Consider the following 15067-nt stretch of genomic DNA (forward strand, 5'->3'; position numbering starts at 1 on the left):
TCCAAATGTTGGCCTATTTCTAGCTCACTTCAAAGCAGGTCAGTAATGTTAATGATTTCCGCTATTCGTGCAAAAACAAAGAGTAGGGCTTTTTTTACATTGTAACACTTTATTTGGCCCTGGATGTTGGCAAGATTCTACAACTGACATTAAAATAAAGGAACTTGTATTTTCAAGAGAAAAATACACATTTTTAAGTAGTGAACATATACGATGCTGTGCAAATTTTGTGTGCCATCCAAGCACATAGGTTTTTCTTGGTTTCTTCAATTAGCATAAATCCAGATCAGTTAGTCCTGGAAGCTAAAACTAACCTGAAGGAGCCAAGGGCAAAAACTTACCACTTTCTCCCCTCCCCCTTTAAAGTTTATGCTAACTCCATTTTGCGAACCATTCATCATGTTTGCATTGGATAGTTATTTAAGCCAATGATGATTTACACAGGAAATAGAAGTAGGAGGTGGTGCACCACCAATGATCTTCCTGTGTCTGAGAATGGGACATGTAAAGCATTTCCGCTCAGAGGAACTGCTTAAAAGAAAGGTGAGGCCATGTCAAAAAGAGAAAGTAAAACAATAGCCTTCACCTAAACTACAATATATATTTGCTTTTCACACTAGTGACTTTAAATCAGGCACCGATTCAAATGCTACACTTAGGAAAATGCTGCAATAGTCTCTTGCTGATTCTGGTTTCTGTGACCTAATTGTGGACTCGGTGTACCCCTCTTGGTTTAAAAAAAAATAAATAAAAAATTTAGTCTTGTATTCTACATACATGGGCAAGTAAAACCAAGAAGACATTAATTTAATATTTTTAATGCTTTTCATGTTCTGTCCTGAAATGATGTCGAAAATGTGCAAAAATGAGTCATAGTATAATATGACGTCTAAAAAGTGTATAAATGACTCATAGTATAGTATGATGACCATATATGAATGGTTTTCATATCATATATGAAAACCATGAATGGCATATTACCTCCTACATCTGTTTCCAAAGTTAATAGTCATTAACTTTTTATGAAAAAAAGAAAACAACTTGTTGACAATATAGGAGTCATACAATTCTAGTTGGCCCTTCTTGAACTACCTGTTAGCTTCACCTGGCATGACCAGCTAACATTGATTCATACAACATGAAGACACCGGGACATTTGGTAATTGTAAGATTTTTCTGTTTATGACGTTTAAACAGAGCATTGCTTCAGTGAATCTGAAATATGTCTTTAAATATGATCTCAATGTTTCTTCAAGCATGTCTCCAAATTTTAATTTTTCTATCATATTTTCCTTCATTCTGTTTTATTTCATTAAATAAAAATAAAAAAACGTGACAAAAATGTTTTATTTCTCATACATATTATAAGGATTGTTATATTTCTGTACTCTTTTTAATTTGTGAGTTTTTGCTCACAACAATTAAATGTGCTAAAATTCAATTTCATTAATTATGTTATTCTAATAAGAAATGATTATAGTTTTAGTCTTTGTAAATATTTTAGTTTGTACAGATAGCATGTTAAAATAAAAGCCCATAAAGCAGTTCAGTGTGTTTCATCTGAATACATATTTATTAGATAAATATTAGGATGTCACATCATCTAACTACATACAGATTTGCAAGACTAAAAATCACAATGTTCTTCTGACCAGTTTAGAATATGAAATGATTGTACACAGAATGTACAAAAACCAAATAAGACAATTGCCACTTGTGCCAATCGCTTCAGATTGTACCTTAACAGCACATTTGCCAAATTTCAGAAAAGTTACAAATTTGACAAAAATTTTGTTTCTACAAACTGTAAATTTTTGGATGCCACACTCGGGAGCCACCCGAGACTCAGTTATACCTCAAAAGCTTCCTTTTTTTTTTTTTTTTTTCTTCTTTAATAATTTTGTAGCACCTTTAAAAAGTACACAGGTAAGAGTGAAAAACACAGAGGTTTAACATTACGCAAAGCAAAACCCTCTTTTTTTTCTGTTCCTGAATCCCGTGAGAAAGGTGGCATTAAGTATCTTACATTGAACAGGCGTGGTTAGAGAGGTCTGCACAGAGGCAATCAAACAATGCAACGTCTGACAGGAGGATGCAAGCTTTACAAATTCTAAATACACTATGCACACTCCCACTGGAGAAAAATGAATACACTTCTGTTAATGTGTCTCTATTTTGTCATTTACATTATGTACAAATATCCCTTACATCCCCACCCAAAAAAATCCCCCCTGTAAGGAGAATCCTCCTCTGAGTTCTTTTTACAATATCAGCCATCCTCTCTTTGAGATCCCTCTGCTTCATTTTCAGCATCCGCCATCAGAAAATACAAATCGGATTGCAAAATTTACAAGACATGTTTCTGTGAGAGCTTATATGTATCATCACACACTGTGCAGGGGGTGTAAAATCTCCCAACGCGGCAGTGCATCGTCTTAAAACAAAATTTGATTCTGGAAGGTGATCTGAACTGAAATCGGGAAGCTTCAAATCGTTTTTTTTTTTTTTTTACTGTATTATAACTGCATAAATCAAATCAGACTGGTCGTAAAAAGACAAACAAAAAAAGGAGACATTGGACAAGAATAATTTAAAACAATAGAAAATATGACGAAAACACAAATTCTGCTAAGTGTGGAGATAAAACACTCGATATCAGGTCTCGTTTTGCACATTCTTACTTTAAATAAAGAGGACGAGTTTGCATGTTACAACAGTAAAGAAAATGTTTGTTTTTTTCCGGACAAATTTGGACCTTGAAGCTGCATTAACAATCCTGTAGAAAGAAACACAGAGCTCAGTTAAAGCTAATCTGATTTTACACACATATAGAATATAAAAATAAGAAAAATACCTCAGAATAGCCTGCAGGATAGTTTTAAATATTCTTTCTGCTGATGCATTGTAACAGGTTTGGAGGTTAAAATACACAATACACTCAGTACAAGGCCAGTGACAGTGCATAGGGATAGATTTCTTACAATATTAGGTTGTTATCAGGGATTGTGTATGTGTGTGTGAGCATGTGCAGGCCTGGACAGACACACAGTACCATGACGTAACCACTAATAGTTTTAGGTACAGCACTGTACAGTCACAAGGGGATATAATACACACGACAAGTCTGCTGGATCATCATGCACGATGGTTGTTTTTTTTTTTTTTTACCTAAAAGTATGCCGTTCAAAGGTAAAAACATGACAAAAGGAAATCAAGTACACCTACACGTTTGTTTTCCTTTACAACACGGCGATTTAAAAAGGTCGGATCGGATTAATTACAATGAGCGGTGACGGTCAAACGTGAACAAGGACAACGAGGAGGAATTAAAACCATGAGATTTAAAATGAACCCCCACGAATGAAGACACGTTCGTTTGAGCACGTTTGGGCCGGACGAAGACAACAAGGGGTGTGTTGGCACACATGCACTTGTGATGGAAACGGTGCAAAACTTGACAAGGAAGGGCAAATCATCACGGGGGGCGAGGAGTACAACAATGCCACGATCGCTCTTCTGCTTTTGGGCTGCTGCTTTTTTCCTCCTGCTCTCTGCCTTTCACATGAACTCATAAGGGAAAAAAAAAACTGGACGTGTTCAAGTGCATCTCAATGAATCAGAAAACCATCAAAAAGTGGATTTGTTTCAGTAAAGCTACAAGTGAAACTCACTGTGTAAATTCAGTACACAAACTAATGTGATTCTCACATGCATCTCTGTTCATTTTGATAATGATGACTTACAGTTGATGAAAGGCTGCACAACACTGTCTGAGAAAATTATATTATATGATATAAATTAAAAATATGTTTATGTAATGTACGGTATGCTCTCAGTGCTTTGTTGGGGTTTTTTTTGTTGCATCAATTACTGCATTTGTGAGAATGATGGTGCTGAGAAAACACAGGTTGCATTTGCATTGATAACTCTTCTCTCTCTCATCTTCCTGTGAAGCGCACCGTTTGATGAGGTGAGTTTCCTGGCCAATCAGGTACAGTGGTACTATGATCACACTTACCTTTATTGTTGATGGTGTCAAATCAGTAGTTTTCCTTATTATTGTGTAGGCCAAAATATAAAATGTCTACATTTACAAAAACAAGTTTTTCTAGTCTCATGTAACATTCAAATTTTCTAAGATTCTGAATTCTGGGTTTTCATTCACCAGTAGGATATGATCATCAAAATTAACACAAAACGTTTGAAATATTTTACTCAGAGTTTAATGCTTCCATGTAATGTGAGATGTTTATGCATTTCTTTATGAGATAAACGCTTTTGCTTTGGTCAGCACAAAAACAAGAACAGAAATCAAGAAAGAACTTGTAGGATAATCCTAGCACAGCTTGCTGCTTTTGTGGTGTTTCAGAACTACATTTAAACATAGTTAACATTAATTTTAACAAAAGGTCTGTTTATTTTTTACACTTTTATGCTAGTAAGTGGACTGGGTCAAACATAGGTACATGTGACTTTGTTTCACATTCAAATTTTATTTTATAATTCGCTGCAAATGAAATTGCCCTGTGTTGTCAATAATAGCCAGAAGCTAATAAATGGTATAAATTGAATTGAGCTTCCCTATTTTAATTCAATTAAGGATATGTAATAAATTAACCTTTCAATAATATCCTAATTTATTGACATGCACCTGCATACAGACAAACATGCAACGCTGCACAACATGCGCTCACTTCCTCCGCAGACACAGATATCAGTGCTCTGAGTCAGAAGAGTTACTCAGCTGTCACACACACATACCGGGAAGTCTGGGGTTGTGTGTGTGGAAGATTTGGAAGAACAAATTTAGTTTGGGTTCAAAAAGACAATTTTACAACACAATGGCTTTCCCTCTGACTCCTCTTGTGTCAAGGGGAAAATTATATATATATTTATATATATATATATATATGAAAGAAAAGAAAGCTACAACACAAGGCTTCTGTCTGTCTCCTCTGTGTTGTCATATATGATTATAGCTGCACAGTTTTCAGTTGAAAAGTCACATATATATATACATGTATATATATATATGCTCATATACACATATAATTTATGTGTATATAATATATAAATATTTTTATATCAATTTAGTGCCCACCAACATGGCTACGGATGGTGGAGCCAGAGGAGGTGGAACTGGTGTGTGGAATCTTTACACAAGCTGAGTAAAAAGGGGGAGGGAGGGGAGTGCAGGGATCGAGTGTTGACGTCCCGCTTCCTTCACAGCCGCGCTCCTGCGCCGCACGCCCGTCGTCAACACGGAAACAGTTCGAGCAAGTCCGCGTGCGTGAAAACAGGTAGCTGCTCCAAGTGTTCACAGGAAGAGGGCGAGGAGGGGCTAGTTGTTCTCGAAAAGGGAGAGTAGGTCGTCGTTGCTGTTGGAGGGAAGGTCGGGGGGGTCCAGGTAGGAGAGTAACTCTTCCGGGTTGGCTAGCTCTGGAAGCAGCTGAGAGGGGAAAGCGGGAAAAAAATAAATAAATAAATAAATCAGTGACGGCAAGTCGCCTTCGATATCTAGCTTCAGTTCAGTTGTCTTCACAAGCGATTTGTGGTAATCAAAGCAGACAGCAAAGAGAGATGAGAGCAGCTGTAGCAGACATTGTTAGCTGTTAAACAGGTAGCTTACGGCACCCAGAGCAAGGCTCACTTACATCCAGGGAGGGTTCGGGCATGTCCTGAGCTCCCTGAGCCATCTGCGTGTCTGAGGAGGGGTTAAAGCTCAGGTCGCCGTGGGGATGGCTGTTCTGGCCAGGGTGCTGCTGCTGCGGCTGCTGCTGCGGCTGAGGCTGCGACTGGCGAGGCGGCTGTGATGATTGGGCGCTGTGATGCAGGGGCTGCCCTGACTGGCCGCTGTGATGCAAGGGCGGCCCTGATTGGCTGCCAGGGTGCGGGGACGCATGCATGCTCGGCTGCATGGAGTTATGGGACTGATCTGAATGGGACATCTGCAGGTGCGAAATGCAAACAGAAAGCCAGAGAGTGAAAAGGAAGGATAAGGTACAAGATCGGAAGACACAGAGGAGCAGGAGGAGGATAACGTGTTAAGGCGGGAGGAGGAGGGGAGACTAAATGAGCATGAATAATGTGGAGCAGGCCTTTAAGATGGAAGCATGAGCATGTGAGCATGACTGAGCACACATGCTGGCTTACAGGGACAGGCTGCACCTTGTTCAGATAACAAGACTGGTTTCATTTTAGCATGACATCTGCAGTTTCTTCTCATAAAATGGGACACAAAGACGGATTTACAGGATACGACAGCAGGATTTATAACCCTGACACTTTTCTATTTCTTATTTTGTCACGTTATAACTGCAAGTTTTACTTGAATTTTACGAGAATGACCGCTACAAAATAGTGCATATTTGTGAGGTAGAAAGAAAATGAGATAAAAATTGTTCTACGATTTTGTTTTACAGCAAAATCTGAAAAGTGCGGCCTGCAGAAGTCTACACTCCGCTTTATTTAAGTTCCCCAGGAAAATAGTCACACAATAATGAGTTTTTGCTGCTTTTCTTCAGCAGTAGCAGGGATGGCTTTAAGCTGTTCTTGCAGCTAATGTGCTTTAATAAAGTGACTCAACACGTCATAATTATGTACATAAAATCCTATTAACTCATGAGTTTTCGGTCGTAACATGGCAAAAATGTCAAGCTACTCTTTCGAGGCATTGCTTATTTCAGGACTCGAGTGCAACAATCTCTTTTGTCACAAGTTATAGCGATGTACTCACTGCATCGTTCATGCCGTGGCTAAGCGGCTTGTCCTGGGGTAGAAGACCACCGGGTCCATCAGGGGGATGGGAGAGCTGTGGGCCGTGGATGAAATCATTCATGGGAGGACCGCCTCCTCCTCCTCCTCCTCCTGCTCCTCCTCCTCCAACGCCACCGCCAGCGGATGGGTTCCCGTTAGGGAAGTCAAAGCTACCTTGATTGTGGTAGCTGTTGCCTTCAGGAAGAAAAAAACAAAAGAAAAAGCTTGTTTGTAACAGAGAACATGTGCCTGAGGGCTTTAAAAAAACCAGAATGTGTAACAATTTTTACTTTATTATTGCAGAGAAACAAGTATCAGAGAAGAAACAAATTAAAGCGGCTTTTCCTTCTGGCTGTTCGTTTGTTTAAAACACAGGAGACACACCTGTCGTTTCAGCTGAGGACAAAATGGAAAAAATAAAACAAATACAGGGTTCTGCTATATTTTTAAGACTTTAACTTCATACTTTTCCAGATTCAAAGTGATAAGAGTTCCTGACCCAGTTTGGATTCATTTTTTTTAAGCAGACATAAAAAAATCATTATGAATTTACCACTGATATGGACGGATGTGGGAGGAACAGCGGAAGGAATGTGAAGATGGATTGACAGACAGGTGACAGAGCAGAAGACGGAGGGATCCATGACGGACGTATACAACATGCAGACGATGGATGACGGAATAAAGTGTGGAAATGAAAACAGTCATTTTCTTTCCACTCCGAATAAACCTTTGTCCCCCTGACTGCTTCTTGGTACCTGCTCCGGGGTAATCTCCGTTTCCGCTGGGATGCTGTCCAGGATGGTGGGGGTAGGAACTTGGACCTGGACCTGGCCCCTGCCCGGGTCCCGGTCCGTGTCCTGGACCGGGCCCCAGCTGAGCGATCATGTCCATCACGTTGGGCATGGTCATCTGACTTGGACTCATAGTCTTAAAGCGCTTGGCCAGCGGTCCGTCTGGATCCTCCTTGATGTGCAGCTCAGACTTGATGGGAACTGGCCTCCAGCTACATGTGGGGTCTATAGTGACCTCTTCAAAGTCTGAACTGTTGGAAGAGACAGCAGACCATGTTGGTTTGAGACACACAGATTAAATGAGGAATAATTAACCTTTTAAGAAGAGAAACTTACTTTTGGATGGCATTAAGAATACCCCACATATACTGGTCAACCTCCAGACCTTCTAATAATGCTGTTTTACTAAAGGGAGGGGGAAAAAAAAAACCCAACAACTATTAGAGTAATTCTCAATAACTCCAAGTTTTACTTTCAGAAAATACCAGATTTTCACCTACTTGCACACAGGACACCTCCATGTCCCTCTCTCACAGTTGAGCTGCAAGTAGGACTCCAAATCGAAGCACTGAAGAGGGCGACAAGCAGCTGTTAGAAAAACCTTTCTGTCATTGTTTTTTTTATCTGCTCTCCGAGGTCAAAACAAACCTGCACGTGTTTGCAGTCGTGGCCCCTCGCGGGCAGCTGGATGCGTCGAAAGGTAATGGGACATTTTAGCGACACTTTGATGGCCGTCTGCTCCACGCCGTCCTCTCCGTTGAGAGTGGTGTTGCCCGCCGACGCCGCTACGCTGCTGAAGTTCCTCTTAACTGCGGACGAGTTTCAGAGGGAAATTTGGTTTGCGGACAGTTGGCGGGTGATTGTTGACGGCTGTTTTAGAGAATGAACAGAAAGAGATCCAAGCTGCAGTAATGAGTCATACTCTTGGTGATGCAGTGCTCTGCAGGAAGGAGCCTCTTCTTCAGGAGTCCCTGGAGGACGGAGCGCACAGATGGCCTGTGGACCAGCTGCAGCACAAACAGGTGGGACTGAAACGCAACAAGAGACAAGAGTTAGCCACCTGCTTCTTCTTGTGGAGCACACCGACGTTTTGCTGAATGGAAAGAGATGCATCTGATAGTGCTCGCTGTGAACACTCACACAGCAGCAGGCGGTGACCGTGATCTGGATGGTGTTCCTCCCCGGCTGGCAGACGTGCTTCAGGTGCAGTGGCTTGTGGGAGGTTTTGTTGTCGCCTCTCTCGATGGTGAGCGGCGTGGCGTTCACGCTGACCTGGACCGAGGCCGGCCAGTTGGTGTTCATTTGTCTGTCTTCGTGATGGTAGCACTTAAACTGGAGCTCAAGGTCTGACCTGCAAGAGGAGCAATAACATGGCAGCTATGTATGGTGTATGGATGACTTGATAATGCATTAAGAATCATTTAACTTTTATTTATTTTTACATTTTTGGTGTTTACAACCATAAATGTCACTGCAGTGACAGACTGACACAAAGTAGTTGAAGTGCAACAAACAGGATAAACTTTTTTTTTCTTAGAATAAAAATCAGAAAAGGCATTTTCCTGTTCGTGTAGAAGAGCAGCACTGCACCAGGCTGCCTCTGTCATGTTTTAAAGTGGCGGATGCATGTTCTTAGGGACGTGCAGTGTTTGTTTTACACATCTAATATTAATCAATAATTAGTTGGACTGAATTTTGGTCATGTCAAAGGTTAAACATAAACGTGCAATAGAGTTTTCATACAGTATCTTTTCTTTTCAGTAAAAACTGTTGAAAAACTGCACACCCTTTTTCTTTTGCTTACCAGTTATGCACTACATTGTGCTAGTCCAAAGAAAAAAATAAATAAATAAAAAATCCACAGCAATGCATGAAACTTTTAGGTAGCAAAATGTGAAAAGGTGTAGGAAGAAACACACTCTGCATATAGGTGAAGTGCACTAAGCTCGTGACTAGTTTCTCTAACACGGCTTGGTTTAAACGCACCTCCACATGAGTGTCTGGTGGACGGAGGGTCGCAGATGGAAGACGTGGTTACTGACAGCCAGGTTGTGCTCCAGGCGGAACGGTTCCAGCACCACCCCGTCCCTGACTGGGAACGTCAGCCGCAGCTCCTCGTTTGGGTTGCCTAAAACGGAGAACACTCTTTAATCCTCGCACGTAAAAAACTAGCAGGGAAAAAAAAAAATAAATAAAATACTCATAATATGTGAACCCCTTTGTTTTAGACTTGCTGCCTAACTCACCCGGAGGGGGCGGAAGTGCTGTCATATTTGGTTTCATGTCAGGTGGAAAGGGGGGCTTCACGTCCTGGTTTGGCGACAGATAAGGAGGAATACTGCTTCCTGGGGTCATGGGAGGAGTTGGGTTTCCAGGGACTGGAGAGTGTGGGTAGTTACCAGGCCTGGGGGGCTGCGACAGACAGGAAAAGTGCAATAATAAAAATAAAACTACACAAAGTAAAATAATTTGTTCAGGGCACAGCTGAAATTGAATGGTCTGAAAGGAGGAAGTTAAAACACACCCCACTGCCTTGGTTATAGGAGTATCCGCCTCCAGTGAAGCTAGTGTTCTGACCATTGAATGGTTCTTGCTGTGGGTGTAAATAAAAACCAACGATTGTTAAAGTTCCCAGGCAGCTACAAAATAGTTTGAAGCTGACTGTGGCAGGAAGTGTGGAGAGTAAAGCTGATGTGGGAAAGCTGACCTTGTAGTACTGGCTCATGGCCATGCCAGGGGGGTACTGTCCTTGACCCTGCTGCACTGGCATCCGCTGGCTGGGGTAGTTGGGGGAAGGCAGTGGCCTGGAGGCATTTGAGGGGTACTGTCCCTGCTGAGGCTGGAACTGACTGTTTGGCCCGTACTGCTGACCCCCGTAACTCCCCTGGGTAATTAAAGTCAAAGACATTCAAGTTGGAAACAACAGGTGGCGTTATTCTGAAAGTGGTGCAGTTGCTCGAACGTTTCACTGACCTCCCCGGGATACGGCCTCTTCATCCCCTGCATGGGAATGCCTTGTCGGGGCCCACCAGGGTAACCTTGCTGAGGCATCCTCTGACTGGGACCTCCAAAAGGCCCCATGCCCGGTGTTCGAGCCTGGCTCATGCCCAATGGAGGGCCACTCATGTTGGGGTTGCTCATGCCTGAGCCCATGGCGGCTGGGTTCATACCTCCAGGAGGCCCTCGGGGGCCCGGCTGGTTCATGAACTGGCTGTTGTAGGCTGGTGCGGGGCCCATCTGGAACGACGGGCACATCTGGCGGGTAATAAAAGGCTTAAGTGTTAAACAGACTTTATTTGGGTGACAAGCAGGCAGATGGATGGATGTTCTCAGGCGGGTTCTGTACCTGTCCGTACTGGTTCATCTCTTTATTCTGCGTTTCCTGCAGAGCCGCCACAGTGGCAGTGGCTGTGGCCGTGGCTGTGGCAGCAGCTGCAGCTACGGCTGCAGCAGCTGCTGCGGCAGCAGGGGGAGTGAAGTCACCAGGGGGGCGTGTGTGGGTCGTCATTCCCATACCACCAGGAGGGGCGTTGGGGCCTCCAGAGTAACTAAAAAAAAATTAAAAAAAATAAAAATCAATCATTACACTAAAGTTTAATCAGTTTTCTGTTTGAGTATTAACACCTGACCTCACTTTTCACAGCTCTAGTCAGGCTCCCTACCAATCTACTTCAGCTTCAGTTGTATTGACCCTCTATGACAGTATGGCGATCTGAGTACAGAGTGAGTTTTAGCTTAGTTACACATGGGGGGCTCCCACCAGCAGACACACAGTGCACAGGAAAACAGTTGCAAAAACCTGAGTTTTTTTTTTTTTTTTTTGCCAAATTTAGTTTTAACGCCTGTTATTCTCGCTATGTTGTCCACCGATCAGTAGACAAGATCGGTTTCACAAGTAAGCATTGTCAATCACCCAAAGGAAATTGAGGCCATCAATCTGCGCACCCCTAGAAATGCCCCTTTGCCACTCACTAAAGCCCCTCACTGTTTTAGCAAGTGGACATAAAAGGTTTGTGAAATTAAACATACAAACCTTTCTCTTCCAATCAAACCACAAACACAACTATATCCTGCTAATAGTAGCCTTGGTTTCTGACCCACTGCCAAATAAATATTAGCTTGAGGAGTGTCTCACCTTCCACTGTACCCCCCAGGACCACCGGGGTAGCCGGGCCTGCCGTACATGCCCTGCTGCATGTACGACTGGCCGGATCCTCCTTTGCTTGGGAACTGCTGCTGCTGAGCGCTGAACTGAGGCGAACTGAGCCCTGCTGCGCTGGCCGATATACCCGATCCCATGTGGTTTCCCCCGGGATTCATGTGGTTGTTGCTGTTCGCCATAGGATTACACAGCACCTACAAACAGAAGTTAACTGGTTTCACAAAAATCATGCTTATAAAAAAGTGAATGTATAGCTCAAGTCTGCAGAATAAGACGCAAAAAAACAGAGAGGCTGCTTTGATATGGATGGATACCTGACTTTGTGACGTATTAGTCACACCCCACACTGTTGTAACCACGGACAGTGACCCTGGAGGCTGGTTGGTGTTCTGTTGCCAGGGGACAGAGTCATACGGAAATGATCCATCACTGGAAAACAGATAAAAACATTATTATTGTGGTGTTTTGAGGCAAGATAGCATACAAAGAATGGAGAATAAAAATCTTTCATTCATTAGACACAGAAAAGGAACCAAATACGAGCAATTCTTACAGCTGGGGAACAAAATCCTTTACATAAATAAGAAGAAGTGAGCAGGAATTTAAGTAATTTTGAATTAAACAAATAAGACAGAGTCTGGTACATCTAATAAATAAACTACAGCCTCTTGGGTAGAGACAAGTGGTCTGTGCGGAGGGGAGGGAAATGCTGTTTTTGGAAAGCAGTTTGTTTTCTCTCCGAGGCTAGTTCTTGGAATGGACGACATGTTCAATATTTCCTCATAAAAGGCACAATATTCCCCCAAAGATCCTCGGCGGAGGCAAACAGCACTCTTAGCTAATTCCAGGATTTTCTCTTAAGAGGAAAAGAAAAGCAAGAGCACACAATGTTCCACAAAAATATTACTTCACATCAATGCTGGTTTGCCTCTCCACCCCAAATAAATCCCCTTTTGCTCCTTCCTCAGTGATTCTGGCTCTTGGCAGAACAACGGGATTTTTTTTCTTTTTTCCTTTACTTCATAGTTGATAGAATGTCTTGGTGGCAATTTCTTTTCTTCTTTTTTGTTTTTATTAGCCATTCTCCTTTGTTCTTTTGACAGAAACACATTCTCACACATGTGACTGACCTGTGTGTGAGGCCAGGCTTCATGCTGTTCATGCTGGGCTGCATGGGAACTTTTCCCTGTGGTTCGTTCTGCCTGTTCTTCTGATGACGCAGCAAGAGGAGACGGCCCAGCTCCTCACACCACGACGACAGCAGAGCTGCGTGAAAAGAACACACATATGATACAAACACGTTAGTCAACTCTGCATGTTTACGGAACAAGACAGCAGCTCTGATTATTATATTTAACGTTTACTGCAGGAATCAACTTTAGTTCCCAATTCCAACACTGCACAAAGCTCTATTTGTTCCCATTGTTTTAATTCTGTAATTTGGTCATTTGTGAAGGGTCTGGTGTAGAGCCACTCCTGAAACTAATCTTTGTTCTAACAGGTTCTCAACTCAGAGACTAATAAATTCAGCTGATTTTTTTTATGCTGAGACAGGTCTACTGTCACAAAAGATCACGTAAACACAGTAAAGCTCACTTCATATAAATCTTAGCAATCTAGATAAATAAAAATTATTCTTTAAACCTAACAAAGATGATTTGTTAAAATTAATGAGAATATATGGGTTTTTTAAAAATATTGTATGAAAATGTGTTTTTTTTTACCCATTTGCATCCACAACAAAAAACTTGTTCAACTCTCTTCTTTCCGGGTTAGAATATTGCTGCATGTATTGCGTATTCGCGTGGTTTTAAATTGGTCATGTTCTTGGTATTTTTTTTTAACCAAGCATAAAAATAAAGTTTGGAAAAACAGCTTTTTCTTTTGCTCCACATTTTTGAAATTCCAAAAGCTTTTAAATTTTAACATGGACATGTTGTGCTTTTAAATCCTTCATTTTCACATATAAATCATTCACTTGCGGTTTATATATGAAGGAGAACTGCAATGCTTCTCCTTTACGTACAGAATCATTACATAAAGGAGATCTGCAAGTTTTAGAGCAACTCGTTTTACCTTTTTAAATGTGAAAGAGGCATTTCAAGCCCCGCCTACTTCATGTCGCAGAGCGTTCCACTCCACCCAGTTTGTTCGATAGCAGCGATACAATTATCTATCAGCAGCGAAACGTTTTATTCCCAAGTTGATTAAAGATGTCAACAACAGAAAACTTGACCATCCAACGTTACATGCTGGAATCGGATTCTGGCCCAGAGCAGGGGAATGAAGACGACAAACCTGCAGAACCATGCACTCAAATGAATGCATAGCAGTTTTGTTATTACTGTATTTACAACGTCTTCATCCATACCAACTACCTACAATGCAGGAAAACAAATTTCAATAAAAACTATTAAAATGTAACATGAAAGCATAAGATATCTACACAGCACCATACTCAAAATACACAAAAAAGATTTATTTAAGTGCTAAAAATCTGGACGCTCCCTTTAAGACATGTTGTTTTTGAAGATCTCTGTAAAGTGAAAGAAACAAGCAACTGTTTCAATTGGCCTTTTATTAGTAAGTAATTTCATTGCATTTTAGGTTGTTTGGATTCTAATATTTCTATAAACTTATATAATTGCAGTGTTTCTTTTTTTATTAACCTCCTTTTATCTTTCATGATTTTTTTTTTCTCCCCCAATGAAACTGCTTCATTTTACGTTTTATGCTCTTAATTGGAAGGGATTCTCTCATCAGCTGCTTCCTGGGTAAATAAAGGCTTTATTGTGTATTCTATTTTAAAATAGAATCACAGAAGCCTGGCTGTGAGCTGGTCTGCCGTGTCAATGCTGCACTAAAAATGCATGCTTGCTTCCAAAGCCTCCAGAGGGCAGCCTAATGCAGCACAACCGACTCGGATTATCTGCCGCTTTTATATTTTCTCTATGCCATCATATCTACCTGCAGTGTGAAATCAATCTGCAATACAAAAGGGACCTCCTGGCTCTCTCTCTCTCTCTAAGCGAGAGGCAGAAATGTGGCGCGAGAGCCGAAGAGAGAGACAGAGCGACTGGGGTTACAGATAAGATCAATGTAGGAAGTAAGAAAAAGTGATATCTCCACTGTCCTTCACTTCCTGTGTTCAGCACTGCCACTCTACGCCAAGAAGCATCTTCTCAGATCTCCCAGGTGTAATCAGACTGCCTCAGCAAGAAAGCAAGACATTTCTTCCTTAGGCATTCGTCCTAATTTAACTTTTTTTAAATACCTTTTTAAATCTGTCTTTGTGGTCCATTTAAGTTTAATTTTTATCTCCTCAGACAAAATGCTATGAAATAAACAAAACTCA

General features: G+C 41.5%; 1 protein-coding gene across 7 annotated transcripts in view; it reads right to left on the bottom strand.

Moving 5' to 3' along the window:
* Positions 1-1550: 1550 nt before the first annotated feature.
* The window catches only part of zmiz1a (zinc finger, MIZ-type containing 1a), a 124796-nt gene continuing 111279 nt past the window's right edge, over positions 1551-15067 (bottom strand). For 6 of the 7 annotated variants that reach the window (XM_008429481.2, XM_008429482.2, XM_008429478.2 and 3 more), the window contains 18 exons: positions 12843-12978; positions 12027-12141; positions 11686-11906; positions 10897-11098; positions 10524-10805; positions 10258-10434; positions 10075-10143; positions 9797-9962; positions 9537-9678; positions 8691-8901; positions 8473-8578; positions 8199-8359; positions 8051-8118; positions 7887-7955; positions 7515-7801; positions 6737-6951; positions 5655-5948; positions 1551-5449 (listed from right to left, as the gene is read on the bottom strand). In XM_008429481.2, the coding sequence (XP_008427703.1) occupies positions 5342-5449; positions 5655-5948; positions 6737-6951; positions 7515-7801; positions 7887-7955; positions 8051-8118; positions 8199-8359; positions 8473-8578; positions 8691-8901; positions 9537-9678; positions 9797-9962; positions 10075-10143; positions 10258-10434; positions 10524-10805; positions 10897-11098; positions 11686-11906; positions 12027-12141; positions 12843-12978 (3029 nt within the window). In that variant the 3' untranslated portion in view covers positions 1551-5341. The remainder of the gene's footprint in view (positions 5450-5654; positions 5949-6736; positions 6952-7514; positions 7802-7886; positions 7956-8050; positions 8119-8198; positions 8360-8472; positions 8579-8690; positions 8902-9536; positions 9679-9796; positions 9963-10074; positions 10144-10257; positions 10435-10523; positions 10806-10896; positions 11099-11685; positions 11907-12026; positions 12142-12842; positions 12979-15067) is intronic. The other variant, XM_008429483.2, reaches the window with a different exon arrangement.

Source organism: Poecilia reticulata, linkage group LG15 (assembly GCF_000633615.1).
Source record: "Poecilia reticulata strain Guanapo linkage group LG15, Guppy_female_1.0+MT, whole genome shotgun sequence".
In the NCBI taxonomy this organism is placed as follows: Eukaryota; Metazoa; Chordata; class Actinopteri; order Cyprinodontiformes; family Poeciliidae; genus Poecilia; species Poecilia reticulata.